This window comes from Aquarana catesbeiana, linkage group LG04, assembly GCF_042186555.1.
Source record: "Aquarana catesbeiana isolate 2022-GZ linkage group LG04, ASM4218655v1, whole genome shotgun sequence".
NCBI classification, from domain to species: Eukaryota; Metazoa; Chordata; class Amphibia; order Anura; family Ranidae; genus Aquarana; species Aquarana catesbeiana.
In genome coordinates this window covers 243,288,908-243,304,125 of record NC_133327.1, presented here as the reverse complement: position 1 = coordinate 243,304,125, position 15,218 = coordinate 243,288,908, and the positions used below count along the sequence as shown (strand labels likewise).

At 42.9% G+C, this 15,218-nt stretch overlaps 1 protein-coding gene across 1 annotated transcript in view; it reads left to right on the top strand.

The window, feature by feature from the left end:
- Positions 1-15,218, top strand: part of DLG1 (discs large MAGUK scaffold protein 1) — a gene marked incomplete in the record, with an annotated part of 511,316 nt that overhangs the window by 15,298 nt on the left and 480,800 nt on the right. Inside the window, 1 exon segment of the mRNA XM_073626325.1 lies at positions 11,370-11,501. Within this exon segment, the coding sequence (XP_073482426.1) occupies positions 11,370-11,501 (132 nt within the window).

The window sequence follows — 15,218 nt, the reverse complement described above, 5'->3', positions numbered from 1 at the left end:
ACTGCAGGTAATCGCAGTGTACTATTTCTCCTGCGGATAGCAGCAGCAACAAGGAAAGAAAAACAGCACATCAGAAATGGCAAGAATGTTCAAATGCAGCTGCATGTAAACGCAGCTAATCACAATGTACAACTGCAAGTGATCGCTGTGCCTGGAGTCTTGGAATTTCAAAATAACAAAACATGCTTTTAACAGCAGCAGAACAGCCACTCTTGTGAAAAAGGCCTAACAGGCTTTCTTCTAAGACTGCCCTGTATTTGGTTCCATCCATCTTCCCATCAACTTTGACCAGCTTCCCTGTCCCTGCTGAAGAAAAGCATCCCCCTAACATGATGCTGCCACCACCATGTTTCACGATGGGGATGTTGTGTTCAGGGTGATGGTGCGGTGTTAGTTTTCCGCCACACAAAGTTTGTTTTTTTTTTTTTTTTTTTTTTTTTTTTTTTTTTTTTTTTTTTTTGCTTTTAGGCCAAAAAGTTAAATTTTGGTCTCCTCTGACCAGAGCACCTTTTCCACATATTTGCTGTGTCCTCCGCATTGGTTCTTACAAACGGGACTTCTTATGGTTTTCATTTTGCCACTCTTTAATAAAGGCCAGAATTGTCGAGTACACAACTCATAGTCGTCCTGTGGACAGATTCTCCCACCTGAGCTGTGGATCTCTGCAGCTCCTCAAGAGTTACCATGGGCCTCCTTGGCTGCTTCTCTAATGCTCTTCTTGCCCGGCCTGTCAGTTTAGGTGGATGGCCATGTCTTTGGTAGGTTTGCAGTTGTGCCATAGTCTTTCCATTTTTGGATGATGGATTGAACAGTGCTCCGTGAGATGTTTAAAGCTTGAGAGAGAGATATATAGATTTTTTTTTATTTTATTTATTTATTTTTTTTTTTTATACCCTAGCCATGCTTTACACTTCTACACAATTTTGTCCCTGACCTGTTTGGTGTGTTCCTTGGCCTTCATGATGCGGTTTGTTCACTAAGGTTCTCTAACAAAAACTCTGAGGGCTTCACAGAACAGCTATATTTTATACTGAGACTAAATTACACTCAGGTGGACTCTGTTTACTAATTGGGTGACTTCTGATGGCAGTTGGTTCCACTAGATTTTAGTTGGGGGTATCAGTAAAAGGGGCTGAATACAAATGGCCACCACACTTTTCACATATTTATTTGTAAAACATTTTTTGAAAACCATTTTATAATTTTCCTTCCATTTCACCGTTTTATGTGCCACTTTGTGTTTTGGTCTGTCACATAATATCCAAATAAAATTCATTTTGCGTTTTTTGGTTGTAACATAACAAAATGTGTAAAATTTCAAGGGGTGTGAATACTTTTTCAAAGCACTGTAGGGTGGAGTCATAAAAAGATAAATATGATCTAACCCTTCCATTGTCTGGTTCCTTACCACATTAAAGTAGTTTTAAAGGCTAAAAAAATGTCCTATCTGCTTTACCCTGTTATAGTTACCTGAGTCTAAACGGTTTTCTATGGTGGCACACAAAAGGAGAAGCCAAGAGCACTGGGGGGGTCCCCAAAAGAGGAATTGAATGATTTGGCTGTGTGGGTGGAGCCTCGCATGGCCATATTCTCTTCAAATTGTGACGGTGGTACGAGGAGAAGATCCCAGGCCCACTGTCACAATTAGAAGGGGGATTGGGGAGAGGCTGCAGGAGCGGCAACATGTTAAATGTTCCACCCTAAAAATGTCTGGAAGACGTTCCCAAAGGCGAACTTGTCCTTAAAAACTGACGTTTAGCTGTAAGCTATAACTTTAGTGAGATGATTTGCCTATACTAAGTTATGTCCCATGTTGTGTAGGCAGCTGGATCCTGTAGAAATCTTCTGTGCAGGGATGCCCCGTCTTCCAGCTGCACACTGCGGCTTTGGGTCATCTTTGAAGCTGCTGTGAAAGTTCCCAATGAGAACGGTCCCCTTAATTTTCTTTCTTCATTACGGAATGTTCTTTCACTGTTTGTAACACAATCCGTGAATGGGGAAAGTCTGATTAGTCACAGGATTCTCTTCCCCAATCAGGCCTCATGCACATGGGTATTAAAGATGCTGTTTTTAATGGTGTTTAGCAATTTTTTTGGCCTGTAAAAGCACGTCTGTTAGCATAGGTGCACATACAGTGCTTTGCAAAAGTATTCACCCCCCTTGGCTTTTTACCTATTTTGTTACATTACAGCCTTTAGTTCAATGGTTTTTTTTTTTATCTGAATTATATGTTAACCCCTTGATTTCCACTTGATGATAACCCCTTCTCAGCCAATGTCATTAGTACAGTATTATCACTGATTACAGTATTTGTGTCACAAGTGACGTCTGTGTCAATGTTCCTCCCAGCCAGTGTCTGTTGGTGCCAGATTGCTCACCACACTATCGGTCACATTCTAAGTCATTGATCCCCGCCATCACAAGTATAGCGTCTACAGCTGTGTGTATATGTGTGTGTGTGTGTGTGTATGTATGTATGTATGTATGTATATGTGTGTGTGTATATGTATGTATGTGTATGTGTGTGTGTGTGTGTATATATATATATATATATATATATATATATATATATATATATATATATATATATATATATATATATATATATATATATATATATATATATATATATATATATATATCTATATCTATATCTATATATATATATATATATATATCTATATCTATATATATATATATATATATATCATAGTTTGTAGATGCTATAACTTTCACACAAACCGATTTAAAGCGGTTGTATACCCATACTAGCTCATTATGAAATACCTTAGAACGAAGCCCCCGCACCGTCTCCCGGTCTCTGCTGAGGTAGCCATTTTGCCTCGGCGATTCTTCTGGGTTCGTGGCTCTGGCTCTGAGTGGTCGGAGCGCGATGACGTCACTCCCGTACATGTGTGAGGGAGCCCTCCGTTCCGGCACGATATGCCAGACCTTCGCTGCGAATGCGCCGCTGACGTCAGTGGCTGCATGCAAGGTGAATATCTCCTGAACCATACAGGTTTAGGAGATATTCATTTTACCTGCAGGTAAGCCTTGTTATAGGCATACCTGTAGGTAAAAATATGCTAAAGGGGTATACAACTACTTTAACCACTTCAGCCCCGGAAGATTTCCCCTCTTAATGACTGGGCCATTTTTTGCGATTTGGTACTGCGTTGCTTTAACTGACAATTGCACGGTCGTGCGACGACGTACCCAAACAAAATTGACGTCCTTTTTTTTTTCCCACAAATGGAGCTTGCTTTTGGTGGTATTTGATCACCTCTGCGGTTTTTTATTTTTTGCATTATAAACAAAGAGACAATTTTGAAAAAAAAGTCATTTTTGCTATAATATCTCCAAAAAATGTTTTTAAAAAACAAATTTCTTCATCCGTTTAGGGCAATATGTATTCTACATATTTTTGGTAAAAAAAAATCCCAATAAGCGTATATTGATTTGTTTGCGCAAAAGTTACTGTCTACAAACTATGGGAAAGATATATGGCATTTTTATCATTTTTATTTATTTTTTTACTAGTAATGGAGATGATCTTCTTTTTTCTTCTTTTTTTTTTTTTTTCTCCAAATAACAATTTTATTATAGGTTTTCGTAATACAAGATAAAGGAACATGGAAAATCGCAAACATTGTACAGTGTATCCATTTGTGGTATTAAACATGTGTTCTATATGACTTAGCTGGTATTAGTTCCTATGGTAAACAGGAAAGCAAATAAAAACGTTCATTCAATTGCTGAGTTGTATTCCAGTCTCCTTGACTGGAAGGGAACAAGAAACACACGAAAAAAGGAAAAAAAAGAAGAAAAAAAAAAAAAGAAAACAAAGTTGTATGAACTAGTGGTGTATGGGAATTGGGAATAGGATAGGAGGGAAGAGAAGAAAGGAGGGAAAAGAGAAGATGAGCCTTCTGGTTGGTTTTATTACCTGGTCATGGTGGGTCCTCCCGGAGGTGCCACAGCTCCCAGACCCTGTTATGTGCCTCCAGCCTATCTTGAATTTTAGCTGTCATTTTCTCCATCAATTCTACATCTTTAATTCTAGAGTAAAGATCTTCAGCAGAGGGTGGAGTAGTACGTTTCCAATTTAGGGCTATGAGGCAAGCGTGCTGCCGTGAGTATATGTCGAACTAATTTCTTATATGGTCTACAAATTTTTAGTGGTGATAAGCCCAATAGGAAAAATTTTGAAGTCGCTTGGACTTCAGCTTCTAAGAGGCGGGAAAGGAGGTGACGAACCATCTCCCAGTACTGAGCAAGTAGTGGGCAAGTCCAATATACGTGTATAAGAGTGCCTTTAGCTTCCTGGCAACGCCAGCATTTATCTGAGCTATTGGGGAAGATTGTGTGAAGCACATCTGGAATCATGTACCAGAAGTAGAGAATTTTGTATGAGTTTTCTTTATATAGTGTATGCATTGAACTCCTCGCTGTCTGGTTCCATATTGCCTGCCACTGTGCTAATGAAAGTTCTTCCTTAAGGATCTTCTCCCATTTGAGCATGTAATAATGTTTACCTTGCTCTTCCAGGGAGATGGCATTCAGAATCTTATAGATTCCTGATATAAGTCCCTTCTGTGAATTACCTGCTAAAATGATGGTTTCAAACGGGGATGGAGGTGAAAATTGCAGGTTCGGGGCTATAGTTAGTGCATAATGTCGTATTTGTAGATACCCATAAAATGCTTGTCTTGGTGATTTGTGTTTGGTCTGCAAGTCTGAAAAGGACAGGAGCCTACGGGTTCTGGGATCTACTATACTTCCAAAATGGAACAAACTCCTAGAGGACCAAGGGTGTGACATCTGATGTGTGAGGCTATCTGGCACCTTGGGGTTACATACAAAAGATGTCAGGGTCGATCTTTCCGAGATTAGTTTATTGGAGTGAGCCAGTGTGCGCCAAGTCCGCTTTAACATGGACATGGGGCCCAGGAGGCGTTCTGGAGCTACATCCGCATCTGCATTCCATAGTAGGTTGTTCGGGTGTATTGGGGCTAGCCATAATTTTTTGATCTCTGTCCACTTATTGTATGATTTTTGAGTAAACCATGATGCCACAGCTCTCAGCTGTGTAGCTTGGTAGTATTTAACGATATTCGGGAAAGCAAGGCCCCCCTCACTGCGCGACGCCATCAACACTGTTTTAGAGATCCTGAGTCTTTTGTAGTTCCATACAAAGTGAAGTAAATCTGATTGAAGCTTTTTCAGATGTTTAAGTGGTATAGGTATAGGGAGTGTTTGGAAAAGATATAGAAGCTTCGGGAGAATGGTCATTTTAATAGATGCAATTCGTCCTAGTAGGGAGATGTGATGTTTTTTCCAGTGAAGTAATAGAGATCTAATTGTGCTAAAGAGAGGAGGAAAATTTTCTTGATACAGAGTATTAAATTTTGGAGTGATATGGGTCCCTAGGTATTTCAGGGCAGTTGTTTTCCAATTGTAATTATAGTTGGATTTTAAAAGTGTAGTCTCGGCTTCAGGGATGTTAATGGGTAGAGCTTCTGACTTTGAGGCATTCATTTTGTATCCTGAAATGGTGCGGAATTGGTCCAATTCAGCGTGTAGGTTCGGGAGGGTAATATGGGGTTGAGTCAGGGTGAGAATTATGTCATCGGCAAAAAGGGAAATCTTAAACTCTGTCTCTGACCGTTATTCCCTGTATGTTTAGATTATTCCTGATGGATGCCGCTAGGGGTTCTACACACAGCGCAAATAACAAGGGCGATAGCGGACATCCCTGCCTTGTGCCGTTTGATACTGTAAATGATGTTGAGAGTGCAATAGGAGTCCTGACCTGCGAACACGGATTGGAATATAGGTGTTTTATTGCCCGCAAAAAAGGGCCCTGGAAGCCCATGTGGCTCAATGTGGCAAACAGGAATGGCCACCCCAGGCGATCAAAAGCTTTCTCAGCGTCTAAACTAAATAGCATAGAAGGAGCGCCCTCCCTGTTCGCCACCTCCACCAGATCTATCACTTTTCTAGTATTATCACTTGCTTGCCGCAGTGGGACAAACCCTACCTGGTCTTTATGGATTAGTGATGGTAGAATCCTATTCAGGCGATTGGATGGAAGTTTAGTGAAGATTTTTAAATCAGAATTTAACAATGCAATGGGCCTGTAATTTGCGCATAGGGAAGGATTTGGGAATCAGGGTAATGAAGGATATCTGCATTTCCAGGGGAATGTGGGTGTCTTGAAGGAAAGCATTAAACAGTCTGCGAAGATGGGGGAGCAAAAGAGGAAGAAATGCTTTATAGTATTCGTATGGGAAACCGTCCGGACCAGGGGCTTTATGGGACGGTAGGGTTTTAATAGTAAGTTCTATTTCCTCATCAGTAATCTGTGCATTAAGTGCTAACAGATCTGATGGTTGGAGATGGGGAATTCCGCTTTGTTTCATCGTATGGGTCAGGTCAGTGGAGGGAGGGTTGCTGGGTATGTCAGGGTTGTTGTAGAGTTCTTTGTAGAAGTCCGCAAATGTGTGTGCAATGTCTTCAGGATGTGATAGTACCTGTCCCATTTTATTTTTAATCTGACTCGGAGATTGCATATGGGATCTCTCCCGTAATTTGTTAGCTAAAAGAGAGTGTGCCTTATTCCCCTTGTTGTAGAACATTTGTTTCAGCCTAGTCAGGGGCCTACTCTACCTGTCCCATAGCTAGATCACGGAGAGTTGTGCGGAGATTAGTTATTTTCCTTAGGGTAGATATCGTAGGGTTGGTCTGGAGCTTATTTTCAAGTGTTCTAAGCTCACGTTCCGCCTTTATTTTGGCAGCTAAGGCGTCTTTTTTTTTTTTTTTTTTTTTTTTTTTTTAATGCTGATGAGATCGCTATACATTTACCTCTAAGGACCGCCTTGTGGGCCTCCCAGAGCGTAAGGGAGTGAAACTTCCTGATTGGAGTTTTATAGAAAATAGAGCTTGAGCGTAGAGTTTAATTCTGCTAGGGTCGGTTTGTGTTGGAGGAGGAATGTGTTCAATCTCCAGTTATAGGGTCTACGGACAGGGGTGCCTAGGTCTAGCGTGATTAAAATGGGGGCATGGTCCGACCATGAGATAGGGCATATTTGCGCCTTGCTTGTCAGTTTTAGAGTGTAATTATTAACGAAAAAATAGTCAATGCGAGTGTGGGTGCAGTCGGGAGCTGAATAGAACGTATACTGTCGACCTCCTGGACATAGAGCCCTCCATACGTCAGAGTGCATATCGTCTAGTGATTTGTCTGAATAGTCTCGAGTCTCTATGGACCCTAGGTGAGGGAGCATTGTCTGGCGGTCCGCAGTGGTTGACTGAATGAGATTAAAATCACCTCCTAAAATAAGGACCTTAGGAGTGGATTTGAAAATTCGAGAGAATACCTTGGACAGAAAGCTATGTTTAGTATTAGGGGTATATAGTGCACACAACGTCACTTCTTGTGTTTGCCAATGTCCTTGCAGAATTATGAAGTGGCCGTTAGGATCACAGTATTGGCTCACGTAGGTAAAGGGAGCCCCTCGTTTGAAAAGTATGGCCACTCCAGCCTTTTTACGACTACCCGATGCTATATATATTTGGGAGTAATATCTGGATGCAAATGCGAATGAGCCTTCCTTATTATAATGGGTCTCCTGGACCATAATAATATCAGCTCCTGATTGTCTAAACTCCCTCAGTGCCAGATGTCTTTTTTCCTATTAGAGTTCAATCCGTGTACATTTAATGATAGTACCTTGGTCATAGTGGTGGTGGATAAATGTGTGAGAGTGTGCGCTTACCTAGTAGTGACTTGTCAAGTTTCGAGATCCCAGGTTCAGGGTAGGCACTCTCCGGGAGGAGACCAGGAAGCTTCATGCATATATCCATGCATGAAAGAAGATGGCTAGAGAGAAGGAAAGAAAGAGGGGACTGGGGAGGAGAGAGAGAGGTACAGTTAATGCACAAAAATAACACAAAATCAACCTTGTCAACCATCTTTGAAAACCTAACAGGCCTAGACCAGAACAGATTTCCGCGTGAGCCTCCACCTCCACCCCAAATAGGGCGGACAAGAAGGCACACCCAGGAGCCCGCGATCCGTCAACAGTAATTCTCAAACCGTACACAGCCTAATACTGTGCACCAGTATCTAACTAGAGTAAAATAAAAGGGGGGGGGGGAGGTTGGTATGCGATGGCTTCAATGCCTTTCAACTGGGAGCTCATCTAAGATTAGCCCTTACTAGTGAACTAAAGTTGGGCGTAGGGGTATATTCAGGTGGAATGATCCAGGGTCTTATTAGACAAAATACTAATTGGACAGTTCTATTTACTGAGCCTAAGTGCTCGAGTCCCTGAGCTGTTTGCTGTTGTAGTAGAAGCAGTTCAGCGGCCCTTATGCTTGGCGGGCTTGCGTTGGGTATCAGAATTCCTAGGCCGATTGGATGTAGACACCTTTTGCCAGGTAGTAGGTGGCGATGGAGGAGTAGCAACTATGTCCCATTCTGGTAGTTGTGGAGTTGCTATTTCAAGAATGTCACAAAACGTACGAAGATCTTCTGGGTATCGTAATACAGCGGATTTACCCTGATGCTTTGCTGTGAGGCTAAAAGGGAAGCCCCATCTGTAGATAATGGCTTCTTTCTGCAATAGTTGTAGAAGAGGTTGAAGAAGCCTACGTTTTTGCAGGGTTATCCACGAAAGGTCCGGGTACAGTTGTATCTGGGCTTCCACATAGGTTACTTTGCGTGCCAAGCGTGCCTGTCTCATAATTTCCTCTTTAAGAGGATAGGAGCTGATTCTGCATATAACGTCTCTTGGTTTGGGGGTAGCGCCTTTGGGCCTAAGTGTTCGGTGGGCTCTGTCCATTTCTATGTGTTTAGTAGGGGGCTCCCCGATAAGATTGTTGAAGATAGATTGCAAAATTGTTTGCAGGTCCTCTGTGTTTTCTGATTCCGGGATGCCTCTCACCCGTATGTTGTTTTGTTACGGCACCCCCTGTTATCCAAATCTTCTATATGTCTTTGCATATCTCTTAGCATTGCTCTGTGATCTGCTCCCTGGAGTTGTGTTCTATGGACCGCTAGTTTAGTTTCTTGTATTTCCTCTTCGGCCATTTCCATTCTATCTGCCAGATGTTTAAGGCCTGTTTGAAGTACTTGAATTTCCGTGCGACATGTAGATTTCACGTCCTCAATTAGTTGTCTAAAGTCCTCTTTTGTAGGCATGGCTTGCAAATAGGTGTGCCATTGTGGAGGCATATGTGGAGGCATGTATGGGTCCCTTGTTGGACTGTAGTGGTGACGAGGTGGGGATGATACACGTGATGGGGAGTGTGGTTTTAAAGCACCTGCTTCATGGTTAAACTGTACTCCAGTTGCTGGGGGGTCCCATGAGTCTGTGCACGCCCCTGTTTGTAGCTGCTGCGGGGGGGGATCTAGTATTAAAGTCCTCTGCTTGGAGGGAGAATGTAGTGCTTGCCTTCTGTGCATAGGATGGTATGGAAGTGGAAAGCTGCCTTGATGCACTGGGGTCTCTGGAGCGGGACAGTCTTTGCGCTTTGGGGGGGGGGAGGTAATAGCCACTGCCGAGGATCCCTCGTTCAGGCCATCAGGGGATTGATATGTTCCAGCTTGTGGGCCTGCAGGGCTCGGCAGAGGAGGAAAATCTTGGGATAGGTCTGAGGAGTCCGTGGACACAGGCTCCATGCTCTGTGAGGGTGGCTCCGGAGCCGTTCTCAGAAGCCTTGGGAACGCCGCTGAGCACTGAGTGTAGTGCGTGGGAGAGGCGGGCGGCATGGTGGACCGGGACCCGTGCGGCTGCTCAATGGGGATGTCTGGGTGTTGGTGGGGACTCACCGTTCCCATGCCGATGACGGTTTCTTGGGGGATCACCATGTCCCACTGGGGTCCCTCTGAGAGCTGTTGCTCGATATGAGCTGGCTGTGGAGACTGGGCAGGACTCCTCTGCATGTGAGTTGGAGTGTCCGGCGCCATATTGGCTTCCTCGCCCTGAGACATTCCGGGCTGTGTAAAATAGGAACGGAGGTCCATGGAAGCCCCCGGAGGGGGTAGGGATGATCCTCTAGGCTTGGAGGATCTAGTGGTCCTGGATTTGCCCATGTAGGTGCGGTGAAAATACCCCAAAGTTTGCTGTTTATGTTGTGGGCTTAGAGAGCTGAGAGATTAAGCTGCCATCAGGCTCGGCTTCCGGTCACGCCCCCTGATCTTCGATATTTTTTTTTTTTTTTTTTTTTTGCGGGACTGCGACATTGCAGCAGACAGATCAGACACTTTTGACACACTTTTGGGACCATTTGACATTTATACAGTTGGAGCTATAAAAATGCACTGATTACTGTGTAAATGTCACTGGCAGGGAAGGGGTTAACACTAGGGGGTGATCAAGGGGTTAAATGTGTTCCCTCGTGAGTGTTTCTAGCTGGGGGGGGGGAGAGATGGGACTGACTGGAGGAGGAGACATATCACTGTTTGTAATTACTACAAGCAGCAGATCTGGTCCCCTGCCTTGCAGCGAGCCGACGTACGGCGCTTCGCAGGAACGAACCACTAACACGCTGCTGGTGTGTGTTTGTGTTTGTTTTTTTTTTCTTAGCTTCAGTCATAGACCTGTAGCAGAATACATTTTGGCCTAAATTTATGAAGAAATTTGATTTTATTAAGTTTTATAACAAAGTATAAAATATAGTGTTTTTTACATTTTACTTTTTTTTTTTTTTTTTTTTTTTTCTTTAACTCTGAAATACCACCAAAAGAAATCTTGTTAATGACTATGAATGGTAAAACCCCCCCCCCCCCCCCCAATCCTGAAGCGACTGGCAGGAGAGGAGGGGAAGCGAAAGGCACTGCAAGGAGAAAGGGAGCACACAGGGTCTGGGCATCAGAAGGAAGGGGAACCTGGGCAGGAGGGGGGCATTTACTGGAACCGATCCCCTGTGTCTTCCCCCTGCAGGGGCAATCTACAGTGGGTCGGTTCTAGTAAATACCGCCCCTGCTGCTGTCCAGGTTATGGGGTGTTGACAAGGAAGGGACATGATCTCTCCATCACCTTTCGATCGCAGTCTACAGATTTTTGCATTGCATGCTTTGTCACAGGTGATACAACCAGCAGTGCGAGCAAGCAGCTGAAACGGGTAGTCTCCTTTTGCCTGTGCAGTGTAGCAAAATGGCAAATCTCATGACTTGGAAGTAAATAAATTCTTGGGGAGGTAAAATGGTCCAAATGTATGTATTTGGATGGTTTTACTTGGAACACCATTTTTTAAAGCATATCTTTTTGATATTGGATATCAAGCACTGTATAAATTGGATTAACTAACCTGTAGGCATCTGATGGCATGTATTTAAAAAGCAATGTTTTCTTTTGTTATAGATACTCAACGTGCTTTGGACCTCCTAGAAGAATATCGCACCAAACTTAATCAAACGGAGGACAAACAACTCAGGAAATCTATTGAACGGGTCATTGGCATCTTTCAGAGTAACCTCTTTCAAGCTTTAATTGGTAGGTATAAAATATGCAAAAAACTTTTACTTTCTGTTTCGATTTTATTTCTAGATGCTTTCAAATATTCGCTGCATTGCTTATAAATTGTATTAAAAATGAACCGGAACACTTTGTCATACTACAGACAGATATAGAATCGGTACCTCAAACTGTTCCTTTAGCCTGATAACCTGTTTCTTGCTTTTTGGGATTTTTTTTTTTTTTTTTTTTTTTTTTTTTTTATCCACTTTTTTTTTTCTTGTGGGAAATTTTGTTTTTATTGCATACATAGCATGTTTGATATTTCTATAATTTTTAATTTTTTTTTTTTTTCATGTTTGGGTACTGTGAAAAACATGAATTTATTTCTTGATGTTTATCTTGGTTAATGTTGAGGTATGTTTTGGATCACTTTGGTTGGATTGCGCAACAACTTCTTCTACAGTAAGTGCTGTAGATATTGGCTTCTGTGTTAGTGGGGAAAATTAATTATTTGATCCCCTGCAGAATTTTTACATTTGCCCACTTACAAAGAAATGAAGGGTCCTATAGTTTTTTTCATAGGTGTATTTTAAATAATGGAGACAAAATATCAACCAAAAATCCAGAAAAAAAACATGATATAAATGTTATAAATGAGTTGCAGTTCAGTGAGTAAAATAAGTATTTGATCCCCAAGCAAAACATTACTTGGTGGAGAAACCCTTGTTGGCAAACACAGGGGTAAGGCCCCTTTCACACGTGCGCACACGTGTTTTCGGATGAAATACGGACATACATGCATCCCTATGGGATGGCGGGTATCGGCGGATGAATATCCGCTGACACCCGATATCATCCGTCCCCGCTCTCGTCCGATTCTGCAGATGGAGGAAAATCCTATTTTTCTATCCGTCTGCAGAGCGGATCAGATGAACACGGACAGACGGTCTGTGTTCATCCGATCCCCCATAGGGGAGAGCGGAGATCTGACAGGGCGTCCCCTGCACAGTGTGCTCAGCTGGGAGAAACCGCCCCAAAGCATAATGTTTCCACCTCCGTGCTTGACTGTAGGGATGGTGTTCTTGGGGTCATAATCAGCATTTTTTTCTTCCTCCAAACACAGCGAGTCCCCCTCCTCAAGAAGGCACATGTACAGTCATGTCAATTAACATCTAAATGATTCAGAGAAATGAGACCAAAATTGAGCTCTTTGCCATTAACTCGACTGGTCGTGTCGGGACCAAAATCCCTCCTGAGAAGTGTGCAAACCTGATCACCAACTACAAGAAACATTTTACCTCTGTGCCTGCCAACAAGGGTTTCTCCACCAAGTACTAAGTCCATGTTTTTCTTGGGGCTCAAATACTTATTTCTTTATGGTACATCATAGGATACAGAGCCTCAAGTAATTACTTGGTGGGTTATGGGCCTACCTTCAGGTGTTGACACTGGTATAACCAATACAGGAAGTTGACTCCCCTATATAACCCCTCCTCCTTCCAGGAGTCCTCAGTTTTTTCGCCAGTGTCTAAGGTGTTGGTCACAAGTGAAGATGTGCTCTGAGGAGCTCCAGGGAGGGATCTATGCTGGATTTAAAAAACCTCCACAACCGGATCCATCCTCGCCACTGAGACCATAGGATGGTACCTGGGCCTCGCATTGAAGAGTGAGGTTTTGCCTGTAAGCTTCTCTTTGAGAGCTGGACCCTAGGAACCAGGACTCTTTTTGGTTTTTCATATTACCTAAAGTTGTTCCTGAGGGGTGCTATACAAGTCCAAAGGAGCGGAACCCCTATTAAAAGGGCCCCAATCTTTGAAGGTTTAACTACGCTGCCCGTCGTGATGGGTGAAAGTTGGATCGGTCTGTTAAATCAGCAGTATCCTGTAGCGAGGATAAGGTAAGGGGAGAAGCCTAGGAACTGTAAAATGTCCACCTATGCCTTTTTCTCCAAAAAAAAAAAAAAAAAATATATATATATATAATGTATGCCTTAAAATGTCTCCTCTAGAGGGAGTATATTACACTTACCTAGTACAATGCTTTTTCAGCAGCTCTGTGTCTGGCTATAGCAGCGGGTGTGGTCCCTGCAGCCAGAGGGGAGTTCTTAATTGAACAGATGGTGTTCCTCTTCTGAGGGATCTAAAGGGGTTACAGCAGTAATTTATGAACATACAAAACCAGCCATTTGCATTTTTTTTGTATAAAGTCTTCCTTTAAAACTAGGAGCTTAACAAACACTGCTGGAGAGGTGCGGTAACAGCTGAAACTTATGTATAATCAGGTTCTCACCTGAGGCTTAACACAGACGCTCTCAGTTCATATGCTGAAGACAGAAGTTTGTCACACTAATGCCCCGTACACACGGTCGGATTTTCCGACGGAAAATGTGTGATAGGACATTGTTGTCGGAAATTCCGACCATGTGTGGGCTCCATCACACATTTTCCATCGGATTTTCCGACACCCAAAATTTGAGAGCAGGCTATAAAATTTTCTGACAAACAAAATCCGTTGTCGGAATTTCCGATCGTGTGTACACAAATCCGACGCACAAAGTGCCACGCATGCTCAGAATAAATAAAGAGATGAAAGCTATTGGCTACTGCCCCGTTTATAGTCCCGACGTACGTGTTTTGCGTCACTGCGTTCAGAACGATCGGATTTTCCGACAACTTTGTGTGACCGTGTGTATGCAAGACAAGTTTGAGCCAACATCCTTCGGAAAAAATCCTAGGATTTTGTTGTCGGAATGTCCGATCAATGTCCGACCGTGTGTACGGGGCATTAGAGACACAGGAGCGCTGGGCATGTAAAGGTGTGTAAACAGGCATTTCCAGCACAGGAAATATTGTGGTACTCGGCATCAAAGGCTGATCCTTATGGTGACATTGTTTTCAGCAATTACCATAATTTGTTAAAGTGCCTCTGCTGTTGTGCTTAGCACATTTGATTTCCAGTGTACCACAAAGGTACCAAGGATTCCACCCCCAGGCGCTGGGAACTCCAGTCATGCATCCACACTGTCATCCTCTCCGGAGATACCTGACATGGCAAGCCAGGGTGAATCATTGGAAGCAATTGGTGGTGCAACTGCTTCTCGCACTTCAGCCCCTGTGTATGTGACTGAAGATGCATTCTCCTCTGCCCTGTTGGGCTTAGAAGGAAGATTAGCGACTTTAATCGCATTCTCCATCCAAGAGGATAGGAAGCATGCTAGATCCCCCTCCCCCACCTCAAACCCCTTTTTCCAAGGAAACAGTGGGCACAGGATGAGGTGTTATCCTCAGGTGATCACGGGGAAAAACAAGCCAAATTTTCCTCTGCGGAGGAAACAACAGTTGATGAACCTTATGCAACCTCACAATCTGACAGATTGATGGTACAAACTCTTACAGAGATGGTTCATTCCACTTTTTATACTGCTCCTAACAGAGTAATCTGAAAGTCCAGGTCCTTTCTTTTGGTTTAAAAAAAAAAAAAAACCTTTTACAGCACTTATTTATGCTGAATGGGATTATCTGGATAAGCATTTTTTTCCCTCCAAAGAGTTTCTCAGTTCTCTATCATGGAGGAAAAATTCACAAAGGTTGGAAAGTACCAGCAGTAGACGCTGCGATTTCCAGCATCAATAAAGATGCATACTTGCCTAAGCATCTAACAGATAAGGAGTTGGAATTTTTTTGTTAAAATCCTCCTACCAATGGCGCTATGTTTCGCCATAGATGCCATAAAAGACCCTATCCACCAGGTGTC